General features: G+C 40.6%; 2 protein-coding genes across 2 annotated transcripts; both read left to right on the top strand.

Annotated features, from left to right (window-relative positions):
- The first annotated feature begins 322 nt into the window (after positions 1-322).
- Positions 323-5,043, top strand: LOC140932697 (uncharacterized). Its single transcript, XM_073382208.1, has 3 exons — positions 323-562; positions 3,541-4,143; positions 4,753-5,043. Exons 1-3 carry the CDS (start codon positions 381-383, stop codon positions 4,976-4,978), a joined length of 1,011 nt encoding a protein of 336 aa, XP_073238309.1. The 5' UTR covers positions 323-380; the 3' UTR covers positions 4,979-5,043.
- An 8,798-nt stretch (positions 5,044-13,841) lies between these two features.
- LOC140934296 (uncharacterized) lies at positions 13,842-16,200 on the top strand. The gene is made up of 2 exons (XM_073383949.1): positions 13,842-13,996; positions 15,459-16,200. Exons 1-2 carry the CDS (start codon positions 13,842-13,844, stop codon positions 16,198-16,200), a joined length of 897 nt encoding a protein of 298 aa, XP_073240050.1.
- The last annotated feature ends 350 nt before the right edge of the window (positions 16,201-16,550 follow it).

Here is a 16,550-nt window from a genome sequence, read left to right on the forward strand (position 1 = left end):
TTTTTTTAATACTGGTGGTTTAGTTCTGTTAACACCAATTGGATTGACCGTTATACAGCTGATGAAAAGACTCCGCACGGAGGCCAACGAGGGATTTGACCGTAATTTGTTATACATGTCTTTTTAGAGAGAAAACTAAAAACTAAGATTAGTTCTACACATGTATATTCAAATCATAACATAAAAAGAAGAAAAGCACAGGTAGAAAACTGACAAAAACTACAGGATACGTAAGTTAAAGTTTAACCACCAATCAGTTTAATTAGGGATTAATCATCAGCCGCTCTTGAAGTGACAGATAAAATAACATACAGTCATACAGGATATCGTCGTGCCCCTACTCGCTTGTCTTCTTCCAACGCTACGCAGTCGTCTGTAAGATGAATTTCTGCTTCTTTCTTGTGTCTTGTTTGCTCATTGTGGCTTCTGTCTGTTCACTGAGAACTAACAATTCTCGTTCAGCGATGCGGCCAGCGGATCGGATCTGCAAACCAGGACCGCCATTGAAAAGAACTCCAGGGAAAATCAGCTGCCTTATAATTGGCGATTCTATAAGTATTGGGTAATGTTTTTTAATGACTAAACTTCCGTGTTGCTAAAGCTTATGCTTATTTCAGCGTTGGGACGAATGTGTAATCCCGTAAATGCCGACAGAGTTTGACGGGAGTTTGACCTTGTGTCCTTATTATAAACGTAATGGTGTTATCAAGGGGCGGAAATTGCAGACGTTTCAGTTCAATTCCGTTCAAGCAGAGTCCTTGCCAAGAAAAAAACGGCTTTCATTCTAATTCACTTGAGCGTGGACAGCTAGTAGCGCAGGAAAAAGATCTGCATCGCAAAAAAAAAACCGAAAGCTGAGAAAATTGCTTCTAATGATATTCGAGCAGCTCTCGATCTGACCTTGACTGGAAAAATCATTACGTGACAGTTCGAACGAAGAGCAAGGCATCAGGGCCTGTTTACATGCGGTGAGCGAGCCCGGTTTGCTGGGTTTGGATCCCGGTTGCTCGAGCCGAGGCCTAGGCATGCGGGTCAACCGGCACTCTCATGTAAAACACAACGGTTAAGCGTGCCAGCCCGGCTATGGCTCAGTTCATATAAACAGGTCCTCAGACCTCGGAGTTTTTAAGGTTCTAGGGACCATAGCTAGCCTACCTTGCAGACATAATTTAACTTCGGTTAGTAACCAGACTTTAGTTTCATCTGTGGCGCAGACTGGCGCTAGACCATAGCCTACGAGCAAGCTCCCCACTCGGGGGAGTCGCGAGAAGTCACGCGAGAGGCGCACGCGATGGGAGATGCGAGTGCTAGGGGTGGGGAAAGAAAGGAGAGCATACGCCATATCAGGGCGCTATTGCCCGATAACCCCTTGGAACTGGAGCCGTTTCGGCGGAAAGATATATCAAGTGATCAGACATAGAGAGAAAATTGAAGGGCCAGGCGTTAAAAAAAAAAAACGCGACCCAGAGATACCTGGAGGTGGGGCAGGCAATCTCTTAGTCTGCTACACAGCCGTTTTTAGTGTCGTCACGCAACGCTTCTAGTGGGGAGGAGCGTTGCGTGACGACTCTAAAAACGGCTGTGTAACAGACTAGCAATCTCTCCCTTGGAATCATATTTTGACTCGCCCCAACTCTCCCTCAGTTTGAAAGTCCAAATCGATCGCACAGCAAAATGGGCAAAATACGCCTGCCTTGCCGGCTAAAAGAGCCCACGACCAGAGACTTTCAAAGCTGAAACGTCTACATTTGATAACGGGTGCAACTATTTTGGTCTGAGTCCGGTCTAGATAGGCTTTGCTAGATTGTGCTTGCTTAATTTTTGGCATGATTCGTCATCATTACGAGCATAATTTTCATCTACGAAAAAAAGCACTGCTTGCATAATTTGGACTTTTGGCTAGTTTTGCAGAACAAAATTTCCTTTTATTCATCATTCACCCATTTTTTTTGCCCGAGATCAGCGTTACAGGTAAGTTTAAGTGACAAAATTACTAGAAATGATCTAAGACACTTTCCACAAGTCTGAACGCATGAGCATAACTAGATTGGGTACCCAAAATGTCGTCCGCGTGCTGGTTGTTGATTGTTCGAGTTTTTATAGTCGTCAGACTATGAGTTATGCGCTTTTGAAGTTACTAGAATGATAGAAACAGGGTAGACGTGTTTTCCGTTAACTTGTATGTTGCATAGGTATTGAGATATTTTTACCAAATTTAAAGCAAAAACTAGCGCAATTAGTATAGGTAATAGCATGATTTGTAGCGATACGTGGCATAAAAACCGCGAGTGATATTTCAAAATTGTTATTCTCGGCTTGCACTGTCACGCAATGAAAAATAAAAATGCAAACCATTCAATACAGAAGGACTAAAATTCTGGGAAATGAAAAAAGATAAATATACAAAAACCCTTGCCAAGAATCAGGTCTGTGAAATATTTCAAATGCGAGATATTGGGAAAAACGGTTTACCTAAATTTTTAAGCTTTGTATGGAAACGCCATGTTGGTGTCCTTTTCAGGAACACCAATATGGCCGCCGGATACCAACAGAAACATCTGTTTTCGAGTTTTCCTACTAATGCGTGAATTCTTCGCTTGAGGAACTCATAAAGATTACAGTAATATTTATTCTGAGACAAGGAATGTTTAGATTGCAAAATCTCCAAAAATCGGTAATGTTTTTAACCCACATAAGAGCTTTCCCGGCCGCCAGCTAAATGCCGCGTCACGCAAAAGCCTGGAAATTCAACCGTCCCCTCTCGCAAAACGAAGAACCGTTTCGAACCAAAAATGTGTTTATGTAAAGGTGTTTAGGTATTGTAATACCTTGTGAAAGTAGAAACTCAGAAGAATCGATAGTTTCTTAGTTTGATTTTTGGTGACGTCACGTGCAACCCAAGAATACGTCACGAGTGGTATTTACGCCAAAAATCACGTACAAAATATGCTATTATTTGTTTATACTACTACCAGCAAAAGGTTTGTAATTTTCACATGTAGGTTATTCAAATTAAGCTGAAATGCCACTCCTCTAAGCCAATCAAATTGCAGAAACTTCTCCGATGTAGTAGCGTAAATTCATTTAAGAACTCCTCATTTTTCAGATCGTTTTTAAGAAAAAAAAAAGAAAGAAAAAGAAAAGAAACATTAAAGGTCTAAATGTACAAATGACATGGGTTCACTGGGAGTATTAGCGAGCGCCGTTTGGAGCCCAGAAAAGAACATCGGCACTGCTTCGCAGACGTTACTAACCAAGGTTGAATTACCTCTGCGACGCAGGCTATGGGAGTGTAAGAAGACTATTACAAAGAAACTGCATGTTTTAATTACGTTCGTGATACGCAGCTTCATTGCCCGTTGTCCTCGGCGATTTCGGATGTGACGTCACCTGTCAAGCTTGTGTGGAAAATTTACTCGGTTCCAAGCCTCTTCTGGTCACTCGGATAGCGCGAACTGGCCTGGGTACGAGGCTGCGTGATACGGATTTTAATGCGTAAGGACACGACACCTGACTGTCATTCTCTTTTCGTTTTCATAGTTACACTCCATGGGTGGCTAAAATGCTTGGTCCCGACTATCAAGTCCAGCATGCTCCTTGGGATCATTCGGACGGAGGTGCTCTCGACTCTAAGTATGGTCTTCAATGTCTGAATTTGTTTCTGTCTACCGTCATGTTGGAGCCAACGAGTTATGACGTCATCATCTTCAATTTCGGTCTGCACGACATCAACTATGCCGGTATATTTCCAGAGGAGCATGTTGCTCCAGAGGCGTACGCTAAAAATCTCGCACATATCAAGTCAATACTTCTTTCGACGAGGGCCAAAGTTGGATATGTTTTTACGACGCCAGTACCCTACAACATCACCCTAAATAATCGCGTCAAACAGTACAATATTATAGCACGCGATGTGATGAATGTAGAGCCTGCAGTTGCTACCGCTGACCTGTATACTTGGGTTGTAGAAGCGTGTGGTGATCCACCATACCAACATTGTCTTATTGCAGACAAACAACCGAGCCCCCATTACACGAGTCAGGGATACGAGTACCTGAGTGAGAGGATAAAGGACCTGATCCAAGATCTCTTCCAGGGCCTACACGACAATATTATCCCCAAAAAACCGAGAGACAATTCTCAATTCACTGACGACATCACACAAAGGAAACTGGCAAATTCTTGCTCGCAGAAAAGCGCAAAATCATTGGTGAGAACTGTTTTGTTTAAGAAGTTACCCTAACTACCCGTTACATAATAATTATTGGAAGAATCTGAGTTTAATTTGAAAAATTATGTTCCGCTTTTAGCAACCTCCGAGATCTGCGAAATTTTCATATCATGATAAGATAGCCAGATTCAATAAATGTTGTAGTACTCACTCAAAATGCTTCCAAGCTCATAACCTACTTAGCTCTTATACAAACAGCAGCTAGAGCAATAAAAGACTCTTTCCACTACGGACTTACCGACACATTTTCCTGTCGTCCCAACATCAAATTTTTTTCTTTCTAACTCGTATATTTTCCGGCGTCAAGTCTGACTAAATGTTTCCTTTTCTTGGATTGGTACTTATGCCAAGGTTAAACTGAAGAAATTGAATATCTGTATTCCTCTGATGCAAATGTTTTCAAATACGTTTCTTCTCGAACCTCGCCTTTACGAAGTCGCCACTATAGCTCGCGATGGCGATGGTGTCTGTAATAGCTTCCTTAAGTTTACAGCAAACTTCATTTTTTTTTGTTTTCAGACAACAGACAAGCCTGTTGTTCCCTGTACAGACAAGACTGGCAAGGTAGTTACAGTCTGCCCCTACAACTCCACGTGCTGCGACTCGTTGTATTCCTCAACAGGACAAGGGTGTTGTCTTACACCGCAAGCCGTCCCGTGTGGGGACGAAAAACATTGCTGTCCCGTGGGTTTCGAATGCGATCCCAGCTGTTCAATTTACATGTGTTCATGTAAGGAAAAGATGTGAACACTTATCTTCTCCAAAGAAAAATCAAAGGGAAATTTTACAGAGGAAGTTAAAGCGATTAACTAAAAGAAATAGAGGATATTACATGGCCGCGCGGAGATGCGAAATTTCTCTTCTCGTGTGAAAAAAATATTTCACTCGTTCGCTGCGCTCACTCGTGAAATATTTTTCAACACTAGAAGAGAAATTTCGTATCTCCAAGCCAAGCGGCCATGTAATGTTCTATTTATTATATAAACACCAATGAAATACCAAATCATTTCACTTTAATAGTTTTTTTGGTGTGAAAGCCGCGGTTAATTATGTAGCCATAGCAACGGTGATCTTTTCACAAGTAAATTTCACGTGTGAAGATATCATCTTTTCGCGCGAAAGCTCGCCTGGTATTTCATTGGTGTTTATATAATAATTCAAGTCTGGAAGGTGATTTACTGGCATATGATTGTTTTCTTTTTAGACGTGAGGATACTGAGCCTCAATCTCCAAGTTTACAACAACAAGGAGATTCTTTAACGTATGTTGAAATCCAAAATTCGCTCGTGATCAGTAAAAACCCGCGACAAAGAACCTGCATTTTTCCAAGTTAGCCTAAACAAGTTCTTACAGAAATGGTGATTAGCACAGATTTAGGCTGTGTAAGTTCTTAAATGGGTTCTGTTTTTCTGAGGGGAAAAATGCATCATAGCTAAGGGTATTAGGTGGTATTCAGCTTATTCCTCATATATTATCTGCATATCATTATATTGCATTTGGAGGGATAGGACGCATGTCTCCAGAGACGGAGGATCCTGAATGCATGTTGACTTATCTCATTTGCCCAAGTGTACGAATTTTTTTTATAGATTTTAGAAAAGAAGGCCACGTTTCAAATTTTAGGTTTAACAGGTTCTTGTATAGAGGGGACCTTTCTGGCAAATTCTAGCCTAACTGTTTCTTGAAAAGTAGGTTTTTAGTAGCGGGTTTTACTGTATTTCAATCAGAAGAGGCGTTGCGTACTTCCTGCCTAAAAACATCTGCTTTACAAACAGTTGTCCGTTCATTTATCGTAAAGAACGATTGTCACGTACTAAAAGATCAGGCTCGTTGATTCTTTGGCTTTGTTTTGTATTGGGCGCATGAAATTCCAGCCAAACGTCTTACTCGCGCTTATATTCCCAGGTAATTCCCTAAACTAATTAAAACAACTTCCGCTCAGCTTTTACCTGCCACAATTTAATATTTTCATAGTGCACATAACACACTTCACCTATTAAATTTTTGCATAAACATCCAGCCATCGATCCATCGATCCATCAATCCAGCGATCCATCCATCCAGCGATGTATTGATCCACCGATCCAGCGATTCAGCGATCCAGCGACCTATCCTTCGATCTACTACTTCCCCGATCTACTGATCCACAAATCCAGCGATCCAGTGATCTACTCATCCACTGATCCAGTGATCTACTCATCCACTGATCCAGTGAGCTACTCATCCACCGATCCATCAATCCAGCGATCTAGCGATCTACCCATTCACCGATCCAGCGATCCACCCATCTTTCGATCTACTGATTCACCGATCCATCGATCCATAACTATCAAGCGATCCAGCGATCCAGAGATCCAGCGATCTACTGATCTAGCGATCCAGCGATCCAGCGATCCAGCGATCTAGCGATCCAGCGAACTATCGATCCACGGATCCACGGATCCATCGATCCATCGATCCAGCGATCCAGGAACCTAGCGATCCAGCGATCTACTGATCCACCGATCCATGGATCCAGCGATCCGGCGAACCAGAGATCAAGTGATCTTTCGATCCACTGATCCAGCGATGTAGCGATCCAGCGATCTACTGATCCACCGATCCATCGACCCAGCGATTCACCGTTCCAGCGATCCAGAGATCCTCCTATCCAAAGATCCACCCATCTTTCGATTTAGCGATCCAGCGATCCAGCGATCCACCGATCTAGCGATCCAGCGATCCAGCTATCCACCCATCTTTCGATCTACTGATCCACCGATCCACAAATCAAGCGATCCAGCGATCCAGGGATGTACTGATCCAGCGATCCAGCGATCCAGCGATCTGGCGATCCATCGATACACCGATCCATGGATCGGGCGGATCCAGAGATCAAGTGATCTTCCGATCCAGCGATCCACCGTTCCAGCGATCCAGCGATCCACTGATCCAGCGATCCAGCGATGTACTGATCTACTGATCCACCGATCCACCGATCCATCGATCCATCGATCCATCGATCCAGGGATTCATCCATTCACCGATCCACCGATTCACCGATCCATCGATCCACAAATCCATCGATCCATCGATCCAGCGATTCATCGATTCACCGATCCACTGATTCACCGATCCATCGATCCACCGTTCCAGCGATCCAGCTATCCACTGATCCATTGATCCAGCGATCTACTGATCTACTGATCCACCGATCCACCGATCCATCGATCCATCGATCCATCGATCCATCGATCCAGGGATTCATCGATTCACCGATCCATCAATTCACCGATCCATCGATCCACAAATCCATCGATCCATCGATCCAGCGATTCATCGATTCACCGATCTGCTGCTTCACCGATCCATCGATCCACCGTTCCAGCGATCCAGCGATCCACTGATCCAGCGATCCAGCGATCTACTGATCTACTGATCCACCGATCCACCGATCCATCGATCCATCGATCCATCGATTTATCGATCCAGGGATTCATCGATTCATCGATCCACCAATTCACCGATCCATCGATCCACAAATCCATCGATCCATCGATCCAGCGATTCATCGATTCACCGATCTGCTGATTCACCGATCCATCGATCCACAAATCCAGCTATCCAGCGATCCAGCGATCCAGCGATCCACCGATCCACCGATCCACCGATCCAGCGATCCAGCGTTCCAGCGATCTAGCGATCCATCGATCCACCGATCCACTGATCCACCGATCCACCGATCCACCGATCCACCGATCCACCGATCCTCGTCTTCAGCGATCCAGCGATCCAGCTATCCAGCGATCCTCCAATACATACTTATTTTACGAGTTGCCTGAATCGAAGCAAGGCAAGAAAAATGGCGCCGTGTAGCTGGATGACTATACAGCGATCTTTCAATCTAATGATCCACCGATCTACTGATCCATCGATCCATCAATCCATCGATCAAGTGATCCATCGATGCAGCGATCTCATTTCTCCTGGGTATTACTAGCCTCCCACGCAGGCGTTTTTAGGGGAGCTCGTATTTCGTCCCTCCCGGGAAGAAATACGAACTCCCCTAGAATCGCCTGCATGGGAGGCTAGGGTATTACAGTCGTCCCAAGAGAAATTGAAAACAATGCTTAGCAAAATTTGAAGGGTAAAGAAGATGTATTATGGGTAATATGAGACTGGTGAATACATCTTTGTTTAACAAAACTGGACTTATCACAAAGAGGGAACACTGTACTATTTTAAAAAGATCGACTATCCGTAATTCTTTGGCTTTGTTTTGCACGTTCATCTGGAAAAAACCGGGCACGTTTTCCTCCATCACCTAACCAATGCAATTACCACTCTTCGCTCAGTTTATTGTTTTGGTTTTGTTTCGTCGATACGTGTCTCAAGAAACAAGCCCTTAGATCGTCCTTCTCATGCAATGTCGGTGTTTTACTCTGAAGTACCTGGAATTTCGGGTTTAAGCTCGACTTTCATAAAACAATTCCTCCCTTGAGCAGATTTGAAAGGAGTAATTTTAAGGAACTGGTATCTGTGTCTCGTGCCCACATAAACATCATAATGAACCCTTACTTTGAATATACAACCCGATTCAGCATTGTCTTACACAAAGGGCTGTTAAGTGAATTGTTTTTTAGTCAATAACTGTGTATTGTATTTTTTTCAGCACGTGTATACGACGCGACTTTTCTTTACTTCAGAGCTCTTAAACCTTTTAAAAAAAGGTTTTTCGATCTCGTCTAGGAAAAGTTGACATAGAATAACTTTAAACTGTTGGCTTTCACTTTGTAGACGTTTTTTTTCAAACAATAACTGTGTATTGTATTCTTTCAGCGCGTGTGTACGACCTATTAACGTACCACACTTCAGAGGCCGGGCGTTTTAAGAAGGTTTTTCGATTGCGTCTTGGAAGACTAGACGTTGAATATTTTTAACCTCTTAGGTTTCATTTGATAGACATTTTGTTCAGACAATAACCGTGTTTTGTATTTCAGCACGTGTCTTAGACTTTTCTCCGACTTCAGAGGCTTTCACCCTTCGAAATAACATAGTGACCAATGAAATAATCCGAACTGTGTCGTAAAATCCTCATAAATAAATGGTAAAATGTGGAAGTTCTCGCTAAGAGGTTTCATTTGAATGGTAAAACCTCAGGATTTCCTCATAAGTAGTGTTTAAAATTAACTTGATGTCGCCATAACTTGAGTTCATTCAAGACTGAAACAAATGAGTTTGTTTTATAACCATAAACTTGATAAAAATAGAGCGGTACAATTTTTTCATCTTTTCCTTAATCAACGCCGATAACTTTAAGTAGAAATTTCATTCTTTTTTTGACGCTGTCTGTACCTCGCCTTTTATACTTAACGAAACTATATAGATTTTATTTACAGAAACATACCTCTTCGTGGCAACAAGGAGTAACATCTTACGCATAGTTATTCTAATTTTTTTGAAAAAGGAAAAGCTGAGGGCTGGCACAAGCTGAGGGCAGGCACAAGTAATTACTCTGTAATTCTTCAAAACTAGACAATAATAGAAACGAATTTTTGTAATTATAGCTTTTGTTATTAGCTTTATAACTGTCAGATGTTAAAGCATGACAGAAAAAGACAGGGCTTGATTAGAAATGACAAGTGAAACAAATCTCTCAAAAGTCTTATGTTAAGATACTATTTTCTTTCACAAACACTTCTGTTCCAAAAGGAGAATAAAAAGCAGAAGTTAACCCGTTCAAAGAATTTTATCTTCAAACGGGGTATTCTGCTTCCAGCGATTAAACAATTTTTCTCGGGCACTTTAAAAACGTTTTATTTTCGATTCCGTCTCGAAAAATCTAGACGCTGAATATTAGTTGAAACTGCTGGGCTTCATTTCATAGACATTTTGTTTCGAAGTCGACAGCACATGGCCACGCGACAGTCTTTTCTGAAATTGTTTCAATAAGATTGCGTTACTGAGCGATTCTACAAAAATCCTCGTTTTCTGTACTCGGTAAGCTTGTTTTACTCAGACTTTTGTAGCTAACGATGCTGAATAATAGACAACGCCAGAGGCGCACCTCGATTAAGCAGAATGATTTGAGGTACTTGCAACACCACCATAAAAAATATACACACCGGCAGACTTTGAAAAAAAGAACCTTCGCATTTGACATGTTTAGTCAATATTAATGACCATGATACTGCTTTTAGTTCCGTTGACACAACGATCAATAAAATATTAACCACATTTTAAAAAGGACAATTGGCAGGGCCAGTTACAACAGCTGCTTTCCAGGGTAGGAGAGCGCTCCCACATCTTGGTGTGGAGCGGCAAAAAGTAACACGTGTGTTAAAGAAACTCGTTTACTTTAGAGTAGTTTCATTGCTTCCTTCTGGAAACTTAAGTCGCTGGTTGGAAACGTTTACACGACGTTCTAAACGGATCTATTGTATGAGATCATTGCATTATCGTTCAAAACGTTCAAAAACGATCTTTAAACCATTACGCCATATTTTCTTCAATTGTTGTAAGTGAAACAGCCAAACCCCGTAGTGTGTGGAGGCCTATAGCTCTCCTCGCTACTTCTTCTTTCTAATTATCTGATATTATTTGTAATTTCTACTGTGTGGCAAATAAATGTGAAATAAATAAAAACTAAAAGAGAAAGCTGAAAGAGTACGCAGACTTGAATGCAAGCTGATCACCCCAGTTTTTCTGAGAAACCTGTTGCCGCGCTTATGGTTCATCTGAATACTTAAGATTCCTTGAAACAAATTGTGTTTTCCAGAAAACAATTTTCGCCTACAAAAATAAATTTGCTTCATAGAAACAAAGTAACAATTTTCTCAACATTTCTACAACCTCGTGTATTGGGAAATAAAATGGCAACAAAATTCTTCTTAGGATTTGCCCATCCACTTCGACATGAAGAGGCAATAAAAGATATATGAACATTTATGAAAGCAGAAAAGAAAAAAAAACTTAGTCAATGTTATTATTTTGTGTGGGTGTTATTGCTTTGGTTCAGTGATATTTTTAAACGCCTTCGGTCGGATATTTAAACGAAGTCTAACTTAGGCCATAAGACCTCCAAATGGTATTTAGATAAAAGCGTTGGGCAAACTGAAAATGGTTTAGAATGCGGTTTTGTTAAACTCCGTTTAAATAACTGGTCCATTACGTTTGTAGACAATTTCTAAGGTTCGTTTCCCTCGCCCAACATAAATTTTTAATTACTCCTGGCTATTACGTCAAAAATAACGAGTTAAATTATCTTTTTCGACTTTTCCAGTCCTAATATCAATTTAAATGGCTATAAACGATAACTTTTAAAATATTTTTTGTCTTTGCGTCTTTAAGTGTTTCAGAAGACGTCGTGGAATTATTTTCCTTATTTCCAAGTATTTTGCCAGATCAAAATTACTGTAACCAGTATACAAAAAAAATTGACATGATACAACTCCTATAATTTTCTTTCTTTAAACTGCGCGCATACTATTTAAAAAGCACTTCAAGATCTCAGTGGTAAAATGTTTTTGAATACAAGGCTTGTTACTTGGAAAACTGAAGAATCGGAACATAAAACAGCCCTTCTGACCCTGCGGCCGGTCATCGATTTGGCCATTTGATCTTAGGAAAGGTTTCATCATCATTCCTTTCAAATTATTGCTCACAATACTAATAAACGATTACTCAACTTTACGAAATGAAAATGCTATTCTTAGAAAGGAGAGACCATCGAAAAAATTTAAAAGGAAATAGTTTTTAACCGCGTACGACTTGACTTACGTATTTCTCTTTCTATAACGTGCTGGTGAAAAGGTGAAAACGAGTTTCTAAAATATATAGATATTTATTGTCTCGTTCAGACCAAGCTGCCACTATCGATGACTTTTGGTGAAAAAGCACAGAGATCATGATCTTTAACACTCAAATCATTGTTTGTTTATTTATTGCAAGCATACAATCAGTTGAATCATTCGCGCGCGTGTTTCGTGTATACCACGTGTTTGTTTTTCACTTCAACAATACGCTTTGTAAATACTCTCGGAAAAGTTACAACTCCTTTGTGTGGGATTATTTTAAGCAGGTTTGAGTAACTTTATCAAAAGGTTCAGTTACAAAATCAAAACTTGTGTCATGATACACTACCTAAAGTGAAACGCAAATCCTGTATGTTCTTGGTTGCATTCACGCCCTGTTTGATCTTGTTGAGCACGTTCGAATCTGAATCTTTTGTTTAAATTCTAACGACGTTATCATCTTCGGTACAATTCGGAACAGTTATATTAATTACAGCAGGTTTGCTTCTTCACTGTTGGGGAACAGAAATCGCAAATGAGCGAATTTTAAGGTTAGCAACCGGGATTCTAGTTCAAGTTAATAAATCTCGTATTCGGCATGGAGCCACGCCATGTCGCATCCTTTATTGCGACGATTTGTAATAGTCTAATTACCCCCTTGATTTGAAAAGCGTTGTTAAAAGAGGCCAGACAACGAAATATCAGGTCTAGTACATTGTTCTAAGTAACATTCACTTCACAAAGATTGAAATAAACAGAGTTGTTGGACCTGCGATTAGCATACAATTTCTCCAGCGGTGTGTTTTCTTTTTAAGAAAAAACAACTTGAATGAGAAGTTAACAAAAGATTTGAAGTACAGACCAGGAACATACCTTTTAATGACGACCTCAAAACTGATATGTTCCCGATTTGAGCCTTTCTGAAGTACGTATTTCAGACTTTCTAATAGAAAAAAGGCGGGGCTATAAATCCCTCTCCTGCCTCATGGCCCGAACTGTGGCTTTTTTTTGTCCACGGAAACACTTTCATTGCAATAAATTGACCCGCAATTAGTTTTGAATTGAGGAGGGTCGGAATTTGTTACATGCTAATTACCCGGTAAGTGGTGCTAACTGGCGTAATGACATGCGGTGTATTTGTTATGAAAGGAGGTGTTAAATACTCTTAATTACAATAGCAAACCGCTCGTGTTGGTCTCGCTATATATTCCAGTGCGAAAAACAACTCGATTACTCACTTCACTCTTGTCGGACAGTGTTGTGGTACTTAAGTTATCTCAAGAGTTCAGATCTCAGGCTGTTATACTTCATCCGAACAGACTTCTCGTGAACTATTCCTTCGGACGAAAACACAACTGGAACTTCTGCCACACGATTCCGGTAAGTTGTTTGGTTTTAAAAAAAAAAATTAAAATTACGCATTGCTGTTGTCTTCTGATGTTCGGATTTCCACGCATTTGAGTGCTAGAAAAGAACGGTTGGAATAAATTTTTGTCTCAAATTTATGAAGATATATTTTTCCTAAGCCAAATCGAATCATAAATTCGCACAGATTTCTGATCCTCCCAAACCAGCATTTTTCCTTTGCCTTTTTAGACGTTTTATGTCATGAAGTCAGAAGAGTTTATCAGCTAAGGCACTTCCGTTAGTTTCCTTCTCTGGTGAACGATGACATGCACTGAGCGGAATAGTGTTAAAGAAATTTAAAACAGCATCATGTCTTCCAAAACGGTTATTAGTACTAGAAGAGAAACTGCCTGAAGGATGTTGAGTTGTCTATGATTCCGAACGGCTGATCTTAACTTTTTCCCTTTTTGCCTAAACCAGGAGGAAGGAACATGGATTCTAAAAGTGGCGAACAAACTACTTTTTCTAAACGTACATTGTCTACAAGCTACGAACAGAGTTTAGAGTCGAACAAACCTGACACAGCACATCACCTTACGCTCGCTCCTATGGTACAGCAAGGAACTACCACCGAGCCACGCTCCAAGTGAGTAATTTTCCATCTCAGATTCAGTATTGGATCAAGTACTTTAGGAAAAAACTTCATAGGAAAGAGGATTTCGATTGAAAATTTTTCCGTCATGAAACTTTCATGACGGTCTCTTTCGAAGGTCCAAAAATATGTTTAGGTGTTTCCCGGATTCATTAGAGGAAAATAGTGGAGTTCCTATGTTTCGTTTCCAAACGTCTTCTTCAGTTCCACTCGGTTTTTTAATTTTCTGAGAATGAAATGTCAGAAGTTTTAGCTTTCCGAGTGAATCGCTTTCATGCTTTTTTCTATTAATTTATTCAATCTTGAGATGAAAAAAAAAAACACTCAAACAAAAAATAAAAAATATATAAACAAATAAATAACAGAAATGGGTAAAAAAAGGAAAGGAAAAAGGGGAAAATACAGAGGTAAAAACAAACAGAACGAAAAGCAAAAAACTAGCGAATTTGAACCTTACATGTTATTAGTTAAAAACGCTTAATCTTATTTGTTTGTTTATGACTTAATTTATATCCTGACAAAACGGAGTTTTCGTAGATTCTTCCATATAATTCGTTCATTCCATTACATGAAGGCTAAGCACATCAGAGATAATCAAACGGTTCGATTTAACTCCAAAGAAAGAGTATTGGTCCTAGAAGTTGTGAATAAACTTTCATAGCCGAGATGGTAATCTTTAGAATGAAGTAAATGAAGAAAAATAAAGAACTATTCAGATCATTAATCCTTCTGAAATTCCGTCCAACTAGCCTTGTGAGGTAGACTTAACCCATGGAAACGATATTTTGTGACTTTCCAATCCTCGATCGATATGGTCAATGTATTCGGGTGCTTACTCTTATCCTTTGATACTGATGTTATCCAAAGGGAGGGATCATCTCCCAGCCAGTTATTCTAAAAATAGACAAGCCAAAAACACAAATCATGGCAAACAGAGAAGAAACTAAGAGTAAAGAAAACCCCCATTTTATAGTATAGTTAGATAGTCGCCCTTTAACCATTGGATCTCGGAAAACGGAATTTTTCAGCGTTAATTTTGCTAATTGAATAGTTTCTTTAACACCCCTCCACTAAGCCAACACTAGCTACTTACTTCTCACTTAGGGCAAAATGTTGGCTAAGGGGAGGGGTAGGTGGGCAGTTTCCCAGAAACGCTTAATGATCTGATGGTGAGGAGCTTTTCTTAGTCTCAACTACAGTCAAATCCCCCTTAATGCGAACACCCCGTTATTACGGACAGTCTGCTTTGTCCCTGAGGAAACAGAGCCCTTACATTTTCTCCAAATTCAACCCCATTAATAAGGGCAGGCCATTAATACGGACACGTTCTTTAACCCCCCCCACCTCTCAGTGTCCCGCGTATTAAAGAGGTTTGACTGTATCATAGTAGAATCAACATACATGTCTTCATGATTTCGTAAAACATAATGACTAAATTCTCTTTCCTTATTTTCAGTTTTCCTATGGTGCATCCTGACGTTATGGAGAGACCATTGTTTCACCCATCTGCTTTTCATCCTGTTCATCACTTGCCCCCAGGCTTTCTCCACTTCAGCCCCGCTCACGGCATATTTCCTCCCAGGCCTCTCTCTTCCCCGTACTTGACAGGATCACCGCACAGCAACGTCCCTGCTTATGGTCCTCCACCCCCGGTACTTTATGGTAACGGAGTACCATTTCTACACTCAGTGCCACCTTACATGCACAAGTTAGTAAACCCAGCAGTTGTCGTAGCCAATAGAAATACGCCTAGAGAGCACTTTGCTTCGGATGACGGCCCTAAAAAGTGTCCCGTCTGTGGAAAGTCGTACGCCAGGATGTCCACTCTGAGGCTTCATCTACGCACTCACAACGGCGAGAAACCATATCAATGTTTGGTTTGCTTGAAATCCTTCTCGCAAGCTGCCAATCTCACTGCGCATTTTCGCATTCACTCCGGCGAAAAGCCCTTTAAATGCCACATTTGTAACCGCCAGTTCTCCCAGTCCTCATCTGTCACTACGCACATGCGCACACATAATGGGGAACGACCTTACCGATGCCACATTTGTACCAAGGCCTTCGCGGATAGCAGCACTCTTACCAAACACATGCGCACGCATACTGGCGAAAAGCCATACCAATGCGATATCTGTTTTCAGCGGTTTTCCCAGTCAGGGAATCTTAATCGCCATAAGCGCATTCACATGGACCTGTGAAAATTGCTTTTTGAACCGCATAAAAGAAAAAGAAAAGAATTTTTGACAAAATATTGTCATTTAATTTAAATATTTATTGTAAAGTTTATTGCCCAGAAACTTTCCTAATATTGTATGTAGAGAAAAAAAAGGCGTATCATCTTTTGTCAAGACATAATTTTTATTCCTTAATGGATATAACGAAAAAAAGTTGATGTATTAGTCTTAAGCTTAAAACACAGAAATATTTGTTACTATTACAAGATGTTTATATATATTGTGAAATTGAGATATCCGTCAGAAGTTACAATATATCTGAGGTCTATGAAATTAGTTAACTTATGTGGCCAACACTTAAATAAATTTGCCAG

The sequence above is a fragment of the Porites lutea genome, chromosome 4 (assembly GCF_958299795.1).
Source record: "Porites lutea chromosome 4, jaPorLute2.1, whole genome shotgun sequence".
In the NCBI taxonomy this organism is placed as follows: domain Eukaryota; kingdom Metazoa; phylum Cnidaria; class Anthozoa; order Scleractinia; family Poritidae; genus Porites; species Porites lutea.